Raw genomic sequence first — 14,491 nt, 5'->3', positions numbered from 1 at the left:
CTCCGTGTCTCAACTTGCCCAATTTCTTCAATCTACCAATATTCTCATTATGAAAGCAGTCGGCTAGATGTATGCTATTTAAAATTCATGAAGTATCTAATGCTTCAATTGTTTTTAAAACTGGATTGTAGTGTATAATTCTTCAGTCCTCATCAAATTGACTAAAATTATTATGCATTAATTAATATTAAGATGCATAACAAGGTGCAGCTGGGGGCAATTATAAAGACAATCTATGCCTCCCCGATTTGACTCTGCTAGCTGCTGTAACGCAGAAAGTCAGGGATAAAAGTGTGGGCTAGGGATAGATTTTCTGTATAACTTGTCAAACCAACTAACTGGCCACCTATTCTATACCATTTATAAGGCACTGTTGCTAAGGAAGGTTTCGTGGGCAGGACCTTTGGCAGGATGTTAGCATCATCCTGGAGTTCGGTGTTATTTTCTTGTACTGTAAATTTCACTCTGGCGCATGCTATTAAGAAGAATGTCATGCTCGTGTCTATTGGGAGGGTCACTCAAGCTGGTGATCCTGCATAATTCTTATCACCTTAGTAACATAGATTGCCTTTGGGAGGGAAGCAAATCTTTTTTTTAAAAGTAAATTGAAATGCTCTTTTCATTTGAAATGGTATCAAAACTAGTTTGTAATTATCACCAGAACTCTCTTTTTTTTTGCAGGGAAGACATAATGCAAAGACTGTAGGTGAAATTAAACAGTTTGTCTCCCAGCTTCCACACATGCAAGCAGCAAGAACCTCACTAGCTAATCATACATCTATTGCTGAACTCATCAAAGACATTACAGGTAAAGCTTTGAAAAAATATATTAATTGTCCCCCCTCTTAAATTATTTCTAAATATCAACGGTTTTCACAACTTGAAAAATAGGAGCAAGCCTACTCCGCCATTCAGGAGGATCACGACTGATCTTCACGCTCAACTCCACATTTGCACAGCATCCCCATATCCCTTGATTTCCTTTTGATTCCTAGAATTATCGCTCTTGACCTTGAATGTAAAAGTTTTGAAAGAATAATCAAATAAGCTAATTGAAAATCAACTTTGCTGAAAGTAGCCGTCTATTACTTGCTGTAATTGTTTTCTCTTAGCATCGGAAACATTCTTTGACAATTTGACTGTGGAACAAGAATTTATGTCTGGGATTGATACTGACAAGGTAATAACAAACCACAGCTTGTCCTTTTAAACGTGTTTATACTGCACTTCCATTTCCATCAAGTAGCTGTATTAGCTGGCAGCCATTACATTTAACACATCCATTAAAAATCTATAATTAAATATCATATCCTTCCGGGTTAGTATCTGCTAGAAGGTAAACTATTTCATTTTAAATGTAGGAATAGTAATATTGAGATGTTTTGGAGCATTTGACACTGAAGAAGTAACTAAATACTGATGTGACAAGTATGCAAGGGACATGAGGTATACATTGCAACAGGGTTTGATTGTTAGGTAGGCAGAAAAAGTATTGTCGTAAAAGCAATTTGAATGTGGCCGCTGATGGTACTAGTTTCGGCTGAGTGGCTATTTGGTTAGAAGTAGTGGAACTGGTTGCAATTCTTCAATATCTGACCTGATAATTCATTAATGTGAGTTTGCTCAAATGGAACTGCTTCAAGTACCAATTGCATTTCTTCCTTCAGGTTAATAGTTACATTGAAGACTCCATTGCTCAAAAAGAACCTTTGATAAAGATTCTGCGACTTGTTTGCATGCAGTCAGTGTGCAATAATGGCTTGAAACAGAAAGTGCTGGACTACTACAAGAGAGAGATTTTACAGGTCAGACAGCATAATTAATCTACTTAACTTCATACTGAAATACCACTTCTGTTTTTACAGTATATTTGGGAAAAGTCAGTTTAGAGTTCAGACTGACTTGTTTCATTCACAGTGATGAGAAATATGAATTTTTTTTAAAGGCAATCTGTCATGAAACATGAATATTCCTCTAAGTAAACTTGCATGTCATTTTTGAAGTTATCAATCAGTTAGCTGTTTAACTTGATTCCCCACAAATGGATGTTGGTGTGGTAACCAATTTACAAGTACAGTGTTTATGTAAATTGCTACATTTTCCATGTATTAAGGGCTTCTTCCAAAACCTACACAATACAACAATGAGGCAGTTTACAGTTGACCTACGCTTCTAGGATCCAACGCTTGTCAGCCTTATTTGTGAACTGGATGGTTTGGTTTGGTATGTGACAGGACTAATAATCAACCATTTTGTGAGTTTTAGAGTGGAAAGATGCATACAATACCCATCATGGTCTCCTGATAATCCTCTTGGGTGGAATAATACTATATGATGGACCAAACATTTTAGGCTGTGCTAACAAGATTTATTTACTGTTAAGTTGGAAATTTATGGAGGGGCAAAAGAAAGTTGCATACAGTTGCAGTTACAGCACTTTGATACTTCTGAAAACAAAATTCTAACACATTTGGAATTACAGGCAATCTTTAATTTACTTGTAATACTGTAACGTGAATCTTTTGTCTTCATACAAAGCTGTTGTACCACTGCAACATGGAGCTAAATGGTTGAAACACATAAACCAAAGAAATTTGAAAGGCTGCTGATCCAGCACCTTCGGATTAAAGACTGTAAATTCCTCTTTGGTATTAATTGTTTCTATCACCACAATGAGTTGGGAGATGAAAAATTAACTTCTCCTTGCTGTCTTAAGCTTCAGCTTTGTTTGCTGCCACCACGTTTATGGGTTGTATGCACGCCGGCCGTCTTTATAGGGGGCAATGTAAGACATGACCACAGCTTCTTTAGTTTCAAGAACTAATGTAACATGCGTCAAATAATGTAGCTATCAGTACATTACAAAATTGTATTTGGATCTGCAACATCATTAATTATACAAAAGGTATTTTGAGAATGTGACAGAATATGCAGGTGTTTTAAGACCTGATTCTGCCCCTTTGCTAAACTGCTAGATTAGTAAGAGCAGTACAACATTCAACAGTGTTTTTTTTTCTGTCCTGACTGAATCTTTTGGATCACTGTGTTCATAACTTGCTAGATGACAGATTATTAAGGTGAGATGAAGCATCAGTGTTCAGTATTATGATCCCAGTCCCCCAACAATGGCTAGGATACTGAACCAAAACCCCAATATTTTATCTTCTAAGACTTTGTGGAAAGAATACTTCGCTCCAGAAGTGATTGCACGACAAAATAGGTATTTGATATTTTAAAACTTAACTTTATTATTAGCACACAATTAAACTATTTTTAACAACACACCCGAAAGTAGCCTGCAATTACCCCTTAAACAATACTACTCAATACAGTAAATATCATGCCCTTAATTACTATCTCTATCCCCAATTTTAAAAAAAAGAAAGGAAAAAAACATCTCTCAATGCATCCTAAATGGCACAGAGTAATACTTGCTTCCCAGAACAAATTTGGCTCCTGTTAGCTTTTTGAAGGCTTTCAGCCAGAGTCTGCAGGGGTTCTGTTTCAACTGGCTTGTTTCAGCTTTCCCTTTGTCCTCAAGTCTACCCTGCTTTAATACTATTACTCTTTTTAAATCTATCCTACTGGGAGCAGAAGACCCTACTCGTGGTCTAAAGGGTTAGTCAGATCAGAACTCGGCTTTCTCAAAATGTCTGAATACTGTGGCTCTACCCAGCAATTACATCTCCCCAGGCTGAAAACACACTACTCTGGTCAATTTCACCTCTGGCTCCTAAACCCTTTTTGGTCTTGCAAAAACCAGATTTATTTTTAAAAACATCACTACTGCAGTCAAACACACTTTAATCCTTAAATTGCCAAATGTTTATGATCCAATATATCTAAAATCCTGCATTCATCACATCAGTAATAATGTCCATGACCCCTCATAAAATACTGTGCAAGCTAGATATGCTGAGTAACCTTCTGACTATATGATGTGTGAGACCCACAAACTAAGAACTTCTTGCAATAATTGAGTTAGAAATCAAAATGAGTTGGCGGTGTGATTTGCTGAAATAGAGCCTTTAATTTGCCCCGAACTTTCAGGAAAATTTTGCAGAGTCTGTCTTGCTAGTTTTATGCTATTAATTTCTTCCCGGAGTTCCCTCATTTAAATATATGGTAACAAAATTGAAGACCTAACTTTCCACTCACATTGAACAGAGTAACTTAGTCTGGGAATTATATTGTGCAGATGTTGCCAGTATTAGCTGGGATAGGTATTAAGGATCTTTTTTCACCACCCACCTGCTTTCTGCCGACACACATGCTTCTAGAAGGGTAATATTTGTAAGTGAATTTTCACCGTTTCCTTTTCCCTCAGCAAGAGGTTCCCATTCGGTATGAACATACCTTCTATAGCAGTGCCATGGAGCAGCACCAGATGGAGCAGAGAATAGTGAGAGTATTTGAAAAGGATATAGTACACATATTGCCTCCTTTCTCCCCCCAGACTAGCACAGTAGAATGTGCACAAGTCAAACTTAGGAAATGTGAATGAACGCACTCCACCAAAATAGCAATTGCAGCCATATGCATTTCCCTATACTGCTCTCTCTGGCTCTGAAGTTAATCGCCGCAGTCGGCTTGAATGGAACGGGTGCAATCATGTATTTATGGCCAATCTTAGTTAAATGAACCAAGCTGTAGTACAGTCATGCGTTCACAAGGTGACTCCCCATCTCCTGTGGCAAGAGAATGATATCCATAAGTTTCCTGGCATTTTATGATGGTGATGATTGTGCTATAACGGTGATGACCCCCTCTAGTAGCCTGTCTGTTTTTGGGATTGTGCTCTGATTTCCCCTCCAAGAAAGTTGTGTAAATGGGAGGAAGACTGGCATTTGAATGAATATGCCAAGTGGTACAGGGGAACTCGAGTGAGAGTGAGAATTGTGGCAATATTAATCTGTTGAATTGGAGGAAGTGTTTTTAAGGTTGTGCTTGTTAGTAATTCGGATTAAGTGAGTTGGTTCGTCATACTGCAAGATACTGAATCAAAGCACTGGTACTTTCTGCAGATTTTGAAAAGTATAAGAAAAAGACTGGGACATAGAGTTAAAATATCTGCGTGTTCAATGAGTGATCTACGTCCTAACTTTTTTTAAAAATTGTTTTTATTAAAGCTTTTTCGACCAAAATTTTTACATAACGAAAAAAGGGTTTTATTTGCCCACACAAACCCCGCGATAATCCTGTTCACCCGCTTGGGGATGAAAATGGGGAGGCACTGAAAAACGAACAGGAATCTGGGAAGAACCGTCATCTTCACAGTCTGCACTCTTCCCGCCAGGGAAAGCAGGAGCATGCCCCACCTTTTAAAGTCTCTCTCCATCTGCTCTACAAGCCGAGATAAGTTGAGCCTATGTAGGGCATCCCAGTTCCTCGCCACATGTATACCTAAATATCGAAAGATCCACTTCACCTATCTTGAGCGGGAGCTCCCCCAATCTCTCCATCTGAGCCCTCGCGTCGATTATAAACAGCTCACTTTTCCCCACGTTCAACGTAAACCCCAGGATCCGCATGACCTCCCCCATCCCCTCTAGTGGGTCCGAAATATACATCAGCAGGTCATCGGCGTAGAGGGAAACCCGGTGCTCACCAGCCCCTCCAGTTCCTTGAAGTCCTCAGCGCTATGGCCAATGGCTAAATTGCCAGGGCAAATAGTAATGGGGACAGGAGGCACCCCTGCCTCATCCCTCGTGCAACCTGAAATACTCCGGCCTCAGCCGGTTCATGGACACTCTCGCTACGGGGGCCTGATACAGTAGCTTGACCCACCCTATGAATCCCTCCCTGAATCCAAACCTACTTAACACTTCCCACAGGTACTCCCACTCCACCCTGTCAACGGCCTTCTCCGCACCATTGCAGCCACTACTCCTGCGTCCCCTCCCTCCGAGGGCATCATAATAATATTCAGGAGCCTCCTCGCATTTGTGTTCAGTTGCCTGCCCTTGACAAAAGCCGTCTGGTCCTCCTCGATCACTCCTGGGACACAGTCCTCTATTCTGGTGGCCAGAATTTTTGCCAGCAATTTGGCATCTACATTCAGGAGCGATATCGGCCTGTAGGACCCACACTGAAGCGGATCCTTCTCCTTCTTCAAAACGAGCGCGATCAATGCCTGCGACATCGTCGGGGGGGGGGGGGTTCCTCTCTCCTTTGCCTCGTTAAAGGTTCTTGGAGGAGTGGGCTCAGAACTTCTTATAAAATTCTACAGGGAAGCCGTCCGGACCCGGGGCCTTGCCTGACTGCATACTTGCCAGTCGAGAGAGGGCGCTGCCCCCACTCCACCCCAGTCGCAGATCCACCCAGTGCGGGGCATGGTCAGAGACCGCAATTGCCGAATACGCAACCCCCTCCACCCTCTGGATTAACGCCCTGCTCAACACAAAAAAGTCAATTCGTGAGTAGACTTTATGGATGTGGGAGAAAAAGGAGAACTCCTTGGCCCTTGGCTGCGCGAATCTCCATGGGTCCGCACCCCCCATCTGATCCACGAACTCCCACAGGGCCCTGGCCGCCGCTGGCCTCTTTCCCGACCTGGACTTAGACGTTCAATGGCGGATCCAAGACAGTATTAAAGTCCTCCACCCCATAATCAAGTTACTTGTCTCCAAGTTCGGGATTTTACCCAACATGCGCCTCATGAATTCCGCATCATCCCAGTTCGGGGCATACACGTTCACCAGCACCACCCGGGCCTCCTGTAGCTTGCCACTCACCATTATGTACCTACCCCACCTTGTCTGCCACGATCCTCCCTGCTTCAAACGCCACCCGTTTAATAACCAGAATTGCCACCCCTCTGGTCTTTGAGTCCAGCCCCTAGTGGAACACCTGGCCCACCCATCCCCTCCTCAACCTCGTCTGGTCTGCGAGTTGTAAGTGCGTCTCCTGCAGCATAGCCACGTCCGCCTTCAACCCCTTTAGATGCGAGAACACGTGGGACATCTTGACTGGCCCGTTCAGGCCCCTCACATTCCACATGATCAGCCTGGACCGGGGGATTAACCCCCCCCCACCCCCTGTCGACTAGCCTTCTCCCTTTCTCTGCCAGCCACGTGCTCGCGCCCCCTCAGCTCGCTCCAGCCCTCCCGCCGGAGGACCCCCAGCCCGACTCTCCATCTATCCCCAACAACTGACTCCCCTTCAGTCAGCAAAGCAGCACCCCTTCCCCAGCCCCCCCGCTACTACACACACCCCTGCCAAGCATCCGCTTAGCACTGATTTTCCCCCCCATTGCGCTTCCATAAGTCAGCTGACCCATGTTGACCCCGGCCGCTCCCGCCTCTATCCCCAATCTTACTATTGTCTCGTCCTTCAGGCCCCCAACCCAACCCTCTCCCCCACAGGGTAAGAGGGCAAGTGCCATCCGGATCCTTCCCTTGCGCCGGACAACACAACCCGGGTGTTACCCCGCCCCCGAAACAAAAAACAGGGAAAAAAAAGCAAACAAACTTAAATTCTACAAACAATCTTGCACGAGGCCAACCCCCAATTACACATCTCCGCCAGCGCGTTTCACCCACGTGCAGCTGCCCCTTAGTTCAAGTCCAGCTTTTCATGCTTAATAAGTGTCCACGCCTCGTCCGGCGTTTCAAAGTAGTGGTGCCTGTCCCGGTACATTACCCAAAGTCTCGCCGGATGCAGGAGCCCGAACTTCACCCCTTTGCTGTAGAGGACCGCCTTAGCCCGGTTGAATCCCGCAAGCCTCTTAGGCAGTTCAGCTCCCAAGTCCTGGTATATGCGAATCTCGCCGTTCTCCCACTTACTGCTCCGCTCCTTCTTTGCCCAACGCAGGACAACCCCTGTCGGTAAAGTGGTAGAACCTTATCACCATCGGTGGTTCATTTGCCCTCTGTTTCCTCGCGAGGACTCTGTGCGCCCCGTCCAGTTCCAAGAGCCGCGGGAAGGCCCCTGCGCCCATCAGCATCTCCAGCATTGCAGTCACATACGTGTTCGCGTCCGCCCTCTCCGCACCTTCAGGGAGGCCCAGGATCCGCAGGTTGTGACTCCGAGACCTATATTCGAGGTCATCTGGCCTCGCCTACCATCTCTTGTGTAGGGCCTCGTGCGCCTCCACCCTAACCGCCAGGCCCAGGATCTCGTCCTCATTCTCAGACACCTTCCTCTCCACCTCTTTGATTCACCTTCTCCTGTACCTTCTGAACCTCCACCATCTTTTCCATGGAGGTCTTCATAGGGGCCAGCATCTCCGTTTTTAGTTCTGCGAAGGAGCTCCTCAAAAAGTCCTGTTGCTCTCTGGCCCACTGGGCACCACGCTTCTTGATCCTGCCATTTTGTCCTTCCTGTCCGCCTCTGCCGCCTTCCCCGCAATTGCTCGTTTGACAGCGCCGTTCCTGGTTCCCTCCATACAGCACCGGGGGGAACCTCTCCGCGTCCGTTCCCACCCTGGTATCCGCCCTTCAAGTGCCGCTGCCGCCCCCGTTTAAACAGCCCGAAAGCCCGATCCCGGCGGGAGCTGCCGTGTATGCGACCTAGCTGGTCATGGCCGCTACTGGAAGTCCTACGTCCTACCTCTTGGCTGGTTTAGCACATGGGGCTAAATAGCTGGCTTGCAATGCAGAACAATGCCAGCAGCGCGGGTTCAATTCCCGTACTGGCCTCCCCGAATAGGTGCCGGAATGTGGCGACTAGGGGCTTTTCACAGTAACTTCATTGAAGCCTACTTGTGACAATAAGCTATTATTATTATTATTAGGGGCTGGTTTAGCTCACTGAGCTAAATCGCTGGCTTTTAAAGCAGACCCAGGCAGGCCAGCGCACGGTTCGATTCCCGTACCAGCCTCCCTGGACAGGCGCCAGAATGTGGGCGACTAGGGGCTTTTCACAGTAACTTCATTGAAGCCTACTCGTGACAATAAGTGATTTTCATTTTCATTCATTTTCATTTCATTTAATTTAATTAATCTGTTCTATCATTATGTGGCTGCATTATTCAGCCAGAACTGACTTTTAAAAGGCTGCACTGAAATTTCCATGCACCCCAGCAGACGGCACTCATTTCTATGCTGATCTCATAGACGTTACTGAGTGCAAATTTTTTTCCACCCGTGTCACAGTCATGACTGAGGAATTAATTTATTTATAATGTGATTCCCGGCTTGGGTCACTGTCTTTGTGGAGTCTGCACGTTCCTCCCGTGTCTGCGTGGATTTGCTCCGGTTTCCTCCCACAGTCCAAAGATGTGCAGGATAGGTGGATTGGCCATGCTAAATTGCCCTTAGTGTCCATAAAAGGTTAGGTGGGGTTACTGGGTTACAAGGATAGGGTGGAGGTGTGGGCTTAAGGAGGGCGCTCTTTCCAAGGGCCGGTGCAGACTCAATGGGCCGAATGGCCTCCTTCAGCACTGTAAATTCTATGAAAACATTTAGGAACAGTTACATAAGTTCTTGTTAATTGTCTATAGCACATAATTTGATGAGTATCAAATACTATTTAGGATATAAGCTTTTTTAGGGATTTGAGGTCATAATTTAAACAAAGAGAATTTGATTTTCTCTGCTTCTTCTGTGCATGACTTTTATTATATATTTCAGACATATGGTTATGAACACATTTTAACCTTGAATAACCTAGAAAAGGCTGGGTTATTGAAACCTCAGACTAGCACCAGGAATAATATCCAACTATCAGAAAAACTCTGCGCCTTTGGATGGACGACATCAATGAACAGGTTGGTTAGTTCAGACCTCCTTTGATGTGAATAACCAATGTCAATTCGACAAAGTAGATTTTAAAATGAGAATTTTAATGTTAAGTTATTTTAGTCTTTGAATAAATTCAAACTAACCATTTTCTAAATCTGATGGGGAGAGAGAGAGAGTCCTGTTTCTTTATGGAGCATTCTCATTATCTGGAATGAGTCGATCAGATGAATCAAAATCAAGTTGGTTAGTTCCATTACTGGAAAATCGGCCTTGCGAGGGAGCAGGGAAAAGATAAACTTTGAGAATTTTTGATGCAACAAGAAAATGAATCCATTCACAGAAAAAGTTAAGAGACTGCAATTGAACTAGGGACATTTCCTCTTTTTTTTTTTACTGGGTACAATAAAGTTCTGTCATGTGAAACAGTCAACCGCTTCTTGTTTCATTATTAGCAAAGTGAATCTTCATTACCAAATAAGCAAATTTTTACTAAATGAATTTTTACTGTAGATTTTCTACATACTCCCCTGTAGTGATAGATATGAGGTGAGCTATAATGCCTTCTTCCCATTGGTTTGGCTCTGCCAAACCTTTTACTCCAAACATCAATGGAATGACTTGAACTCACTTAATGAATGTAACACATGGTACGACTTTCATGGGAATGATTGACATAAAGTCCTCTAGTGTTGTCAATGGATGGATGCTTATGTAATACTCAGTCTGGGAGCAAGTGATGGTAGCTATTACTCCAGCAATTTAATCACCACATGACCTAATTTTCAAGAAAGCCTTCAAATGTTTAATGGCATTGAGGTGTCTGACATGTGGGGTTTATTTTTTATGAACAATTTCTCTCGCCTTATTTACTTATTTTTGACTGTTGCACCACAGGTTGATAGACTTGAACTGGCCACTTGAACAGGGGTTTATTAGTTTTAACTGGTAATCCAAGAGATGTCAAACACGCTCTTGGAAGACTTTCCTTTTCCCTGTTGGCTAACTCCTTGATCAACTTCTTATCCTTGTGTTCAATTTCAATCATTTAATGTACCAAAATGATTAATTTGAAAACGGTCTCGCAGTACAATGTCTAATATGTTTTTATGCCTGAACTTAAATGCCGCATGTAGTTTTTAAAAATCCTTTAAAATGGTCTTTAAGGATTTTATGTAATTTTGTTTTCTGATTACAGAATCCCAATGATATCTCTTACGTGTATAGTGGTTATGCCCCTCTGAGTGTGCGGTTAACACAGTTGTTGGCTCGTCCTGGATGGCGAAGCATAGAGGAGGTACTAAAGATGCTGCCGGGACCTCATTTTGAAGAAAGACAGCAACTACCTTCTGGATTGCACAAAAAACGTAAGCTGCAACAACTTGTATTTATATAGTTCCTTTAACACGGTAAGTGTCCCCCCCAAGGCACTTGAGCTTCATCAAACAAAAATTTTGCCAGATAATCAAATCTTAGGACAGATAACCAAAAGCTTAGCCAAGAGACAGATTTTAGAGCTTGGGGATTTGACAGCTGAAGGCATAACCAAATTGTAGAGCAGATAAAATCAGTGATGGACCATTGCAGGAATTTCAGAGGGCTACAGGAGTTAAAGATGGGGTGCAGTGAGACCATGGAGGAACTTGTCAACAAGGGTTTGAAAATTGAGATGTTGCTTAACCAAATTATGCTAACAAACAGGGCTGTGATGGATGACCAGTACATGGAGGTAGTAAAGACCTAGCGATCAAAGCTTTCAAATGCATGGAGAGTGGGAGATAATAGGCCAATCAGGAGTACATTGGAATAGTCAAGTCTAGAGGTTACATAGGTTTGGATGAGGAAGAGAAATATAGAAATAGTTTGACAGAACAGTGATTGATACCCTGTTAAGGATGTGTGTGTGTACTGAAACTTCAGCATTACAGCAAAGCAGTTTGTCATTCACACTGACAAAAAGCAGGTCGGGATACTTGCATGTATTGGTCGATACTGCTGCAGAAACAGTAAGATTCCCTGGAGCTGCAGCTGCCTGAAAATGGACTCGATGGATTTATTGTACTAATCTATAATCACATTGTAAGAAGCAGAAACCTCCTTATTTTTACATTTCAGGACTACCCAATCCATTTTTATTTTGAAGGCTCTTGCATGATGTGTTGTTGCAATTATACAGGGCCTTGGTGAGGCCACAACTTAGAATATTGTGTGCAATTTTAGTCGTCTTTTCTGAGGAAGGACGTTCTTGCTCTCGAGGGAGTGCAGCAAAGGTTTACCAGACTGATTCCAGCGATGGCGGGACTGTCGTATGAGGAGAGATTCACCTAGGTTAGGATTGTACTCGCTAGAGTTCAGAAGAATAGGGGGGATTCATAGAGGACTTATAAAATTCCAACAGGACTAGACAGGGTAGATGCAGGGAAGATGTTCCCAATGATGGGTGTGTCCAGATCCAGGGGTCACAGTCTGAGGATTCAGGATAAATCATTTCGGACAGCGATGAGGAGACATTTCTTCACCCAAAGAGTGGTGAGCCTGTATATTCATTACCACAGGAAGTAGTTGATGCTAAAACATTGAATATATTCAAGAGATGCCTAGATATAGCACCTGGGCCGAATGGATCAAAGGTTATGTGGAGAAAGCAGGATTAGGCTATTGAGTTGGATGAACAACCATGATCGTGATAAATGTCAGAGCAGGCTCGAAGGGCAAAGGGCCTCCTCTCCTCTTGCTCCCGACTTCTATGTATCTGTGTAACGTGCTGAATCTACCATCTAGCAAAGTCAAAATGGCCATCATGCCCCTATTATGCTTCCCTGTATCTTCCCAAAGCATGTAAACCATGGTTTCAGAAATAAATTCCAAGATTGTTGCATCAGTGTTCATCGTTTTCTTGCCAAGTGTGTTCTTTAAGTAGACAAAGGGAAGAATTTTACAAATAGCATTCTGCCATGTGTTATATTACCACTACTGGTAACATGTTATATTTCTTGCCTTTTCCTCCAAGATCGGCAGATATGTAGTGTTGACAAAGAATATACAAATAAGAACTTTGAATCAAAACTAATTTATTTTACACAACTAAAATGAAGTTCGCACACTACATGAATTACAGATAATAAACTAATAATACTGAATCTGTAGTACAGTATTCAATATTTTATCTATTAAACTACACTATTACGCTATATTTCTACATTCCATTCTCACTCTGCCCTCTTCATGTTCTCTTCAGCTTCTCCCAGAATTCCAAGAGATGCTGCCTTGTATACAGTGATTTAGTGACGCCCTCTAGTGTTTGATTTACACACCGATTCAGATATTAACCCTTTACTACACTGGCATTATACATATCATTACACCATGTGGTTTGCTCCATGGGTATTGCATTTCCATTATTTAAATGGTTCCTTGGGAGTGAAATAAAGTGGAAAATCATCAACTAAAATGTGTTTGGAGGACCAGACTAGTAGGCTAATGAAGAGTTAAATGTGTATTTTTGAGGCGGGGATTATAAAATCTGCCTTTTTCTTTCCTGATCTCTAGGGCCAACAGGGAGAGAACCGAGTCACTCTGGTGTTCTTTCTTGGAGGTGTGACCTATGCTGAAATTGCAGCACTTAGATTCTTATCCCAGATGGAAGACGGAGGTACAGAATATATTATTGCCACCACAAAACTGATAAATGGAACAAGCTGGATTAAATCTATGATGGACAAGTTAGAGCCATCTCTATTCTAAAAGGGTAATGTGATGGACAGCATTGATCCAGATAAAGTTTTTTTTAATGTTTATTGACTCCCAGATGCATTTGGAAAATGCATATGTTTCAGTTGAGAAACTGAATTGAGCATGGCCTGGGATGTGGAAAACATTCTTATGTGGACAGCTGTTCACATTCAGCTGCCCTGCCTCTTGAGTCGCCTCCAGATCGTTTAATGGTGGAGTAGCACGTGGAACTGAAATGCTTCGGAATTCGTGTGCTTCAGAAATCACATTATAGCTGCCTGAAACATGTTTGTATAGGCAGAATTCATAGACCATTTGTATCATTGAATTGATTTAACTTGCATGCACACATTGCACAAATTCCAAGCACTCTGGTATCCTCGTAAACCTGAAATGCTGATACATCTGGGTAAGAATTTGTAATGCATGGTATACACACGAGGTACATGAGCAGTAACATCCTTAATTTAGAAACTGATGGGCAAAATGCAAATGTAAGAAACCTAAGCAGTATGATGGAAATAGGGTTAATAAATATGCATCATTTTTTGCCATCATAGTAAATATAATGCTTTGAAGCTTTGTTAATACTGGTGGAATCAATCGTTGAAATTTCATTTTCTTAAGCTCCTGTTCTGACTTCTGTTTCCTCTTTTACCATCTAACACTATGTTAAAAGCTTTGTTACCCTCGGAGGGTAAAACTAAATCTCAATGCTGGTCTTTTCTGCTTTATTTTTGATGTACTGTTCTATTTATTGAATGGTTACATAGTTTCAGGAAAAATTGTATTGTGTAATCTGAGTATGAACTGACTTTCAGCAAAAGTGTAGTCGTTTTTTTTATTAAAAATTGGAATATGATTGGGCTTTATGCACCTTATTATTGTACATCAATTTTTTAACATCAATGCAGAAAGAGCAAGGATTCTTCAAGAATTAAGTCAGGTGAAATATGTTCCTATTGTCTGCAGATAGTTGAAGTTGTGAAATGCAGGCAGTAATTCCTCCCATTCAAATACTTTGTGTTCCTTCCTCCCCTCCCCCCCCCACCCCACACACCCCCCCGCGCACGCACGCG

General features: G+C 42.7%; 1 protein-coding gene across 1 annotated transcript in view; it reads left to right on the top strand.

Annotated features, from left to right (window-relative positions):
* The window catches only part of vps33a (VPS33A core subunit of CORVET and HOPS complexes), a 35,194-nt gene extending 20,915 nt beyond the window's left edge, over positions 1-14,279 (top strand). The window contains 7 exon segments of the mRNA XM_038789878.1: positions 682-808; positions 1,113-1,180; positions 1,668-1,805; positions 9,573-9,651; positions 9,654-9,709; positions 10,879-11,047; positions 13,231-14,279. Of these exon segments, the coding sequence (XP_038645806.1) occupies positions 682-808; positions 1,113-1,180; positions 1,668-1,805; positions 9,573-9,651; positions 9,654-9,709; positions 10,879-11,047; positions 13,231-13,424 (831 nt within the window). The 3' untranslated portion in view covers positions 13,425-14,279.
* The last annotated feature ends 212 nt before the right edge of the window (positions 14,280-14,491 follow it).

This window comes from Scyliorhinus canicula, chromosome 1 (genome assembly GCF_902713615.1).
Source record: "Scyliorhinus canicula chromosome 1, sScyCan1.1, whole genome shotgun sequence".
Lineage (NCBI taxonomy): Eukaryota > Metazoa > Chordata > Chondrichthyes > Carcharhiniformes > Scyliorhinidae > Scyliorhinus > Scyliorhinus canicula.
The sequence above is the reverse complement of the archived record's forward strand: the minus strand, read 5'-3'. Positions and strand labels throughout refer to the sequence as shown.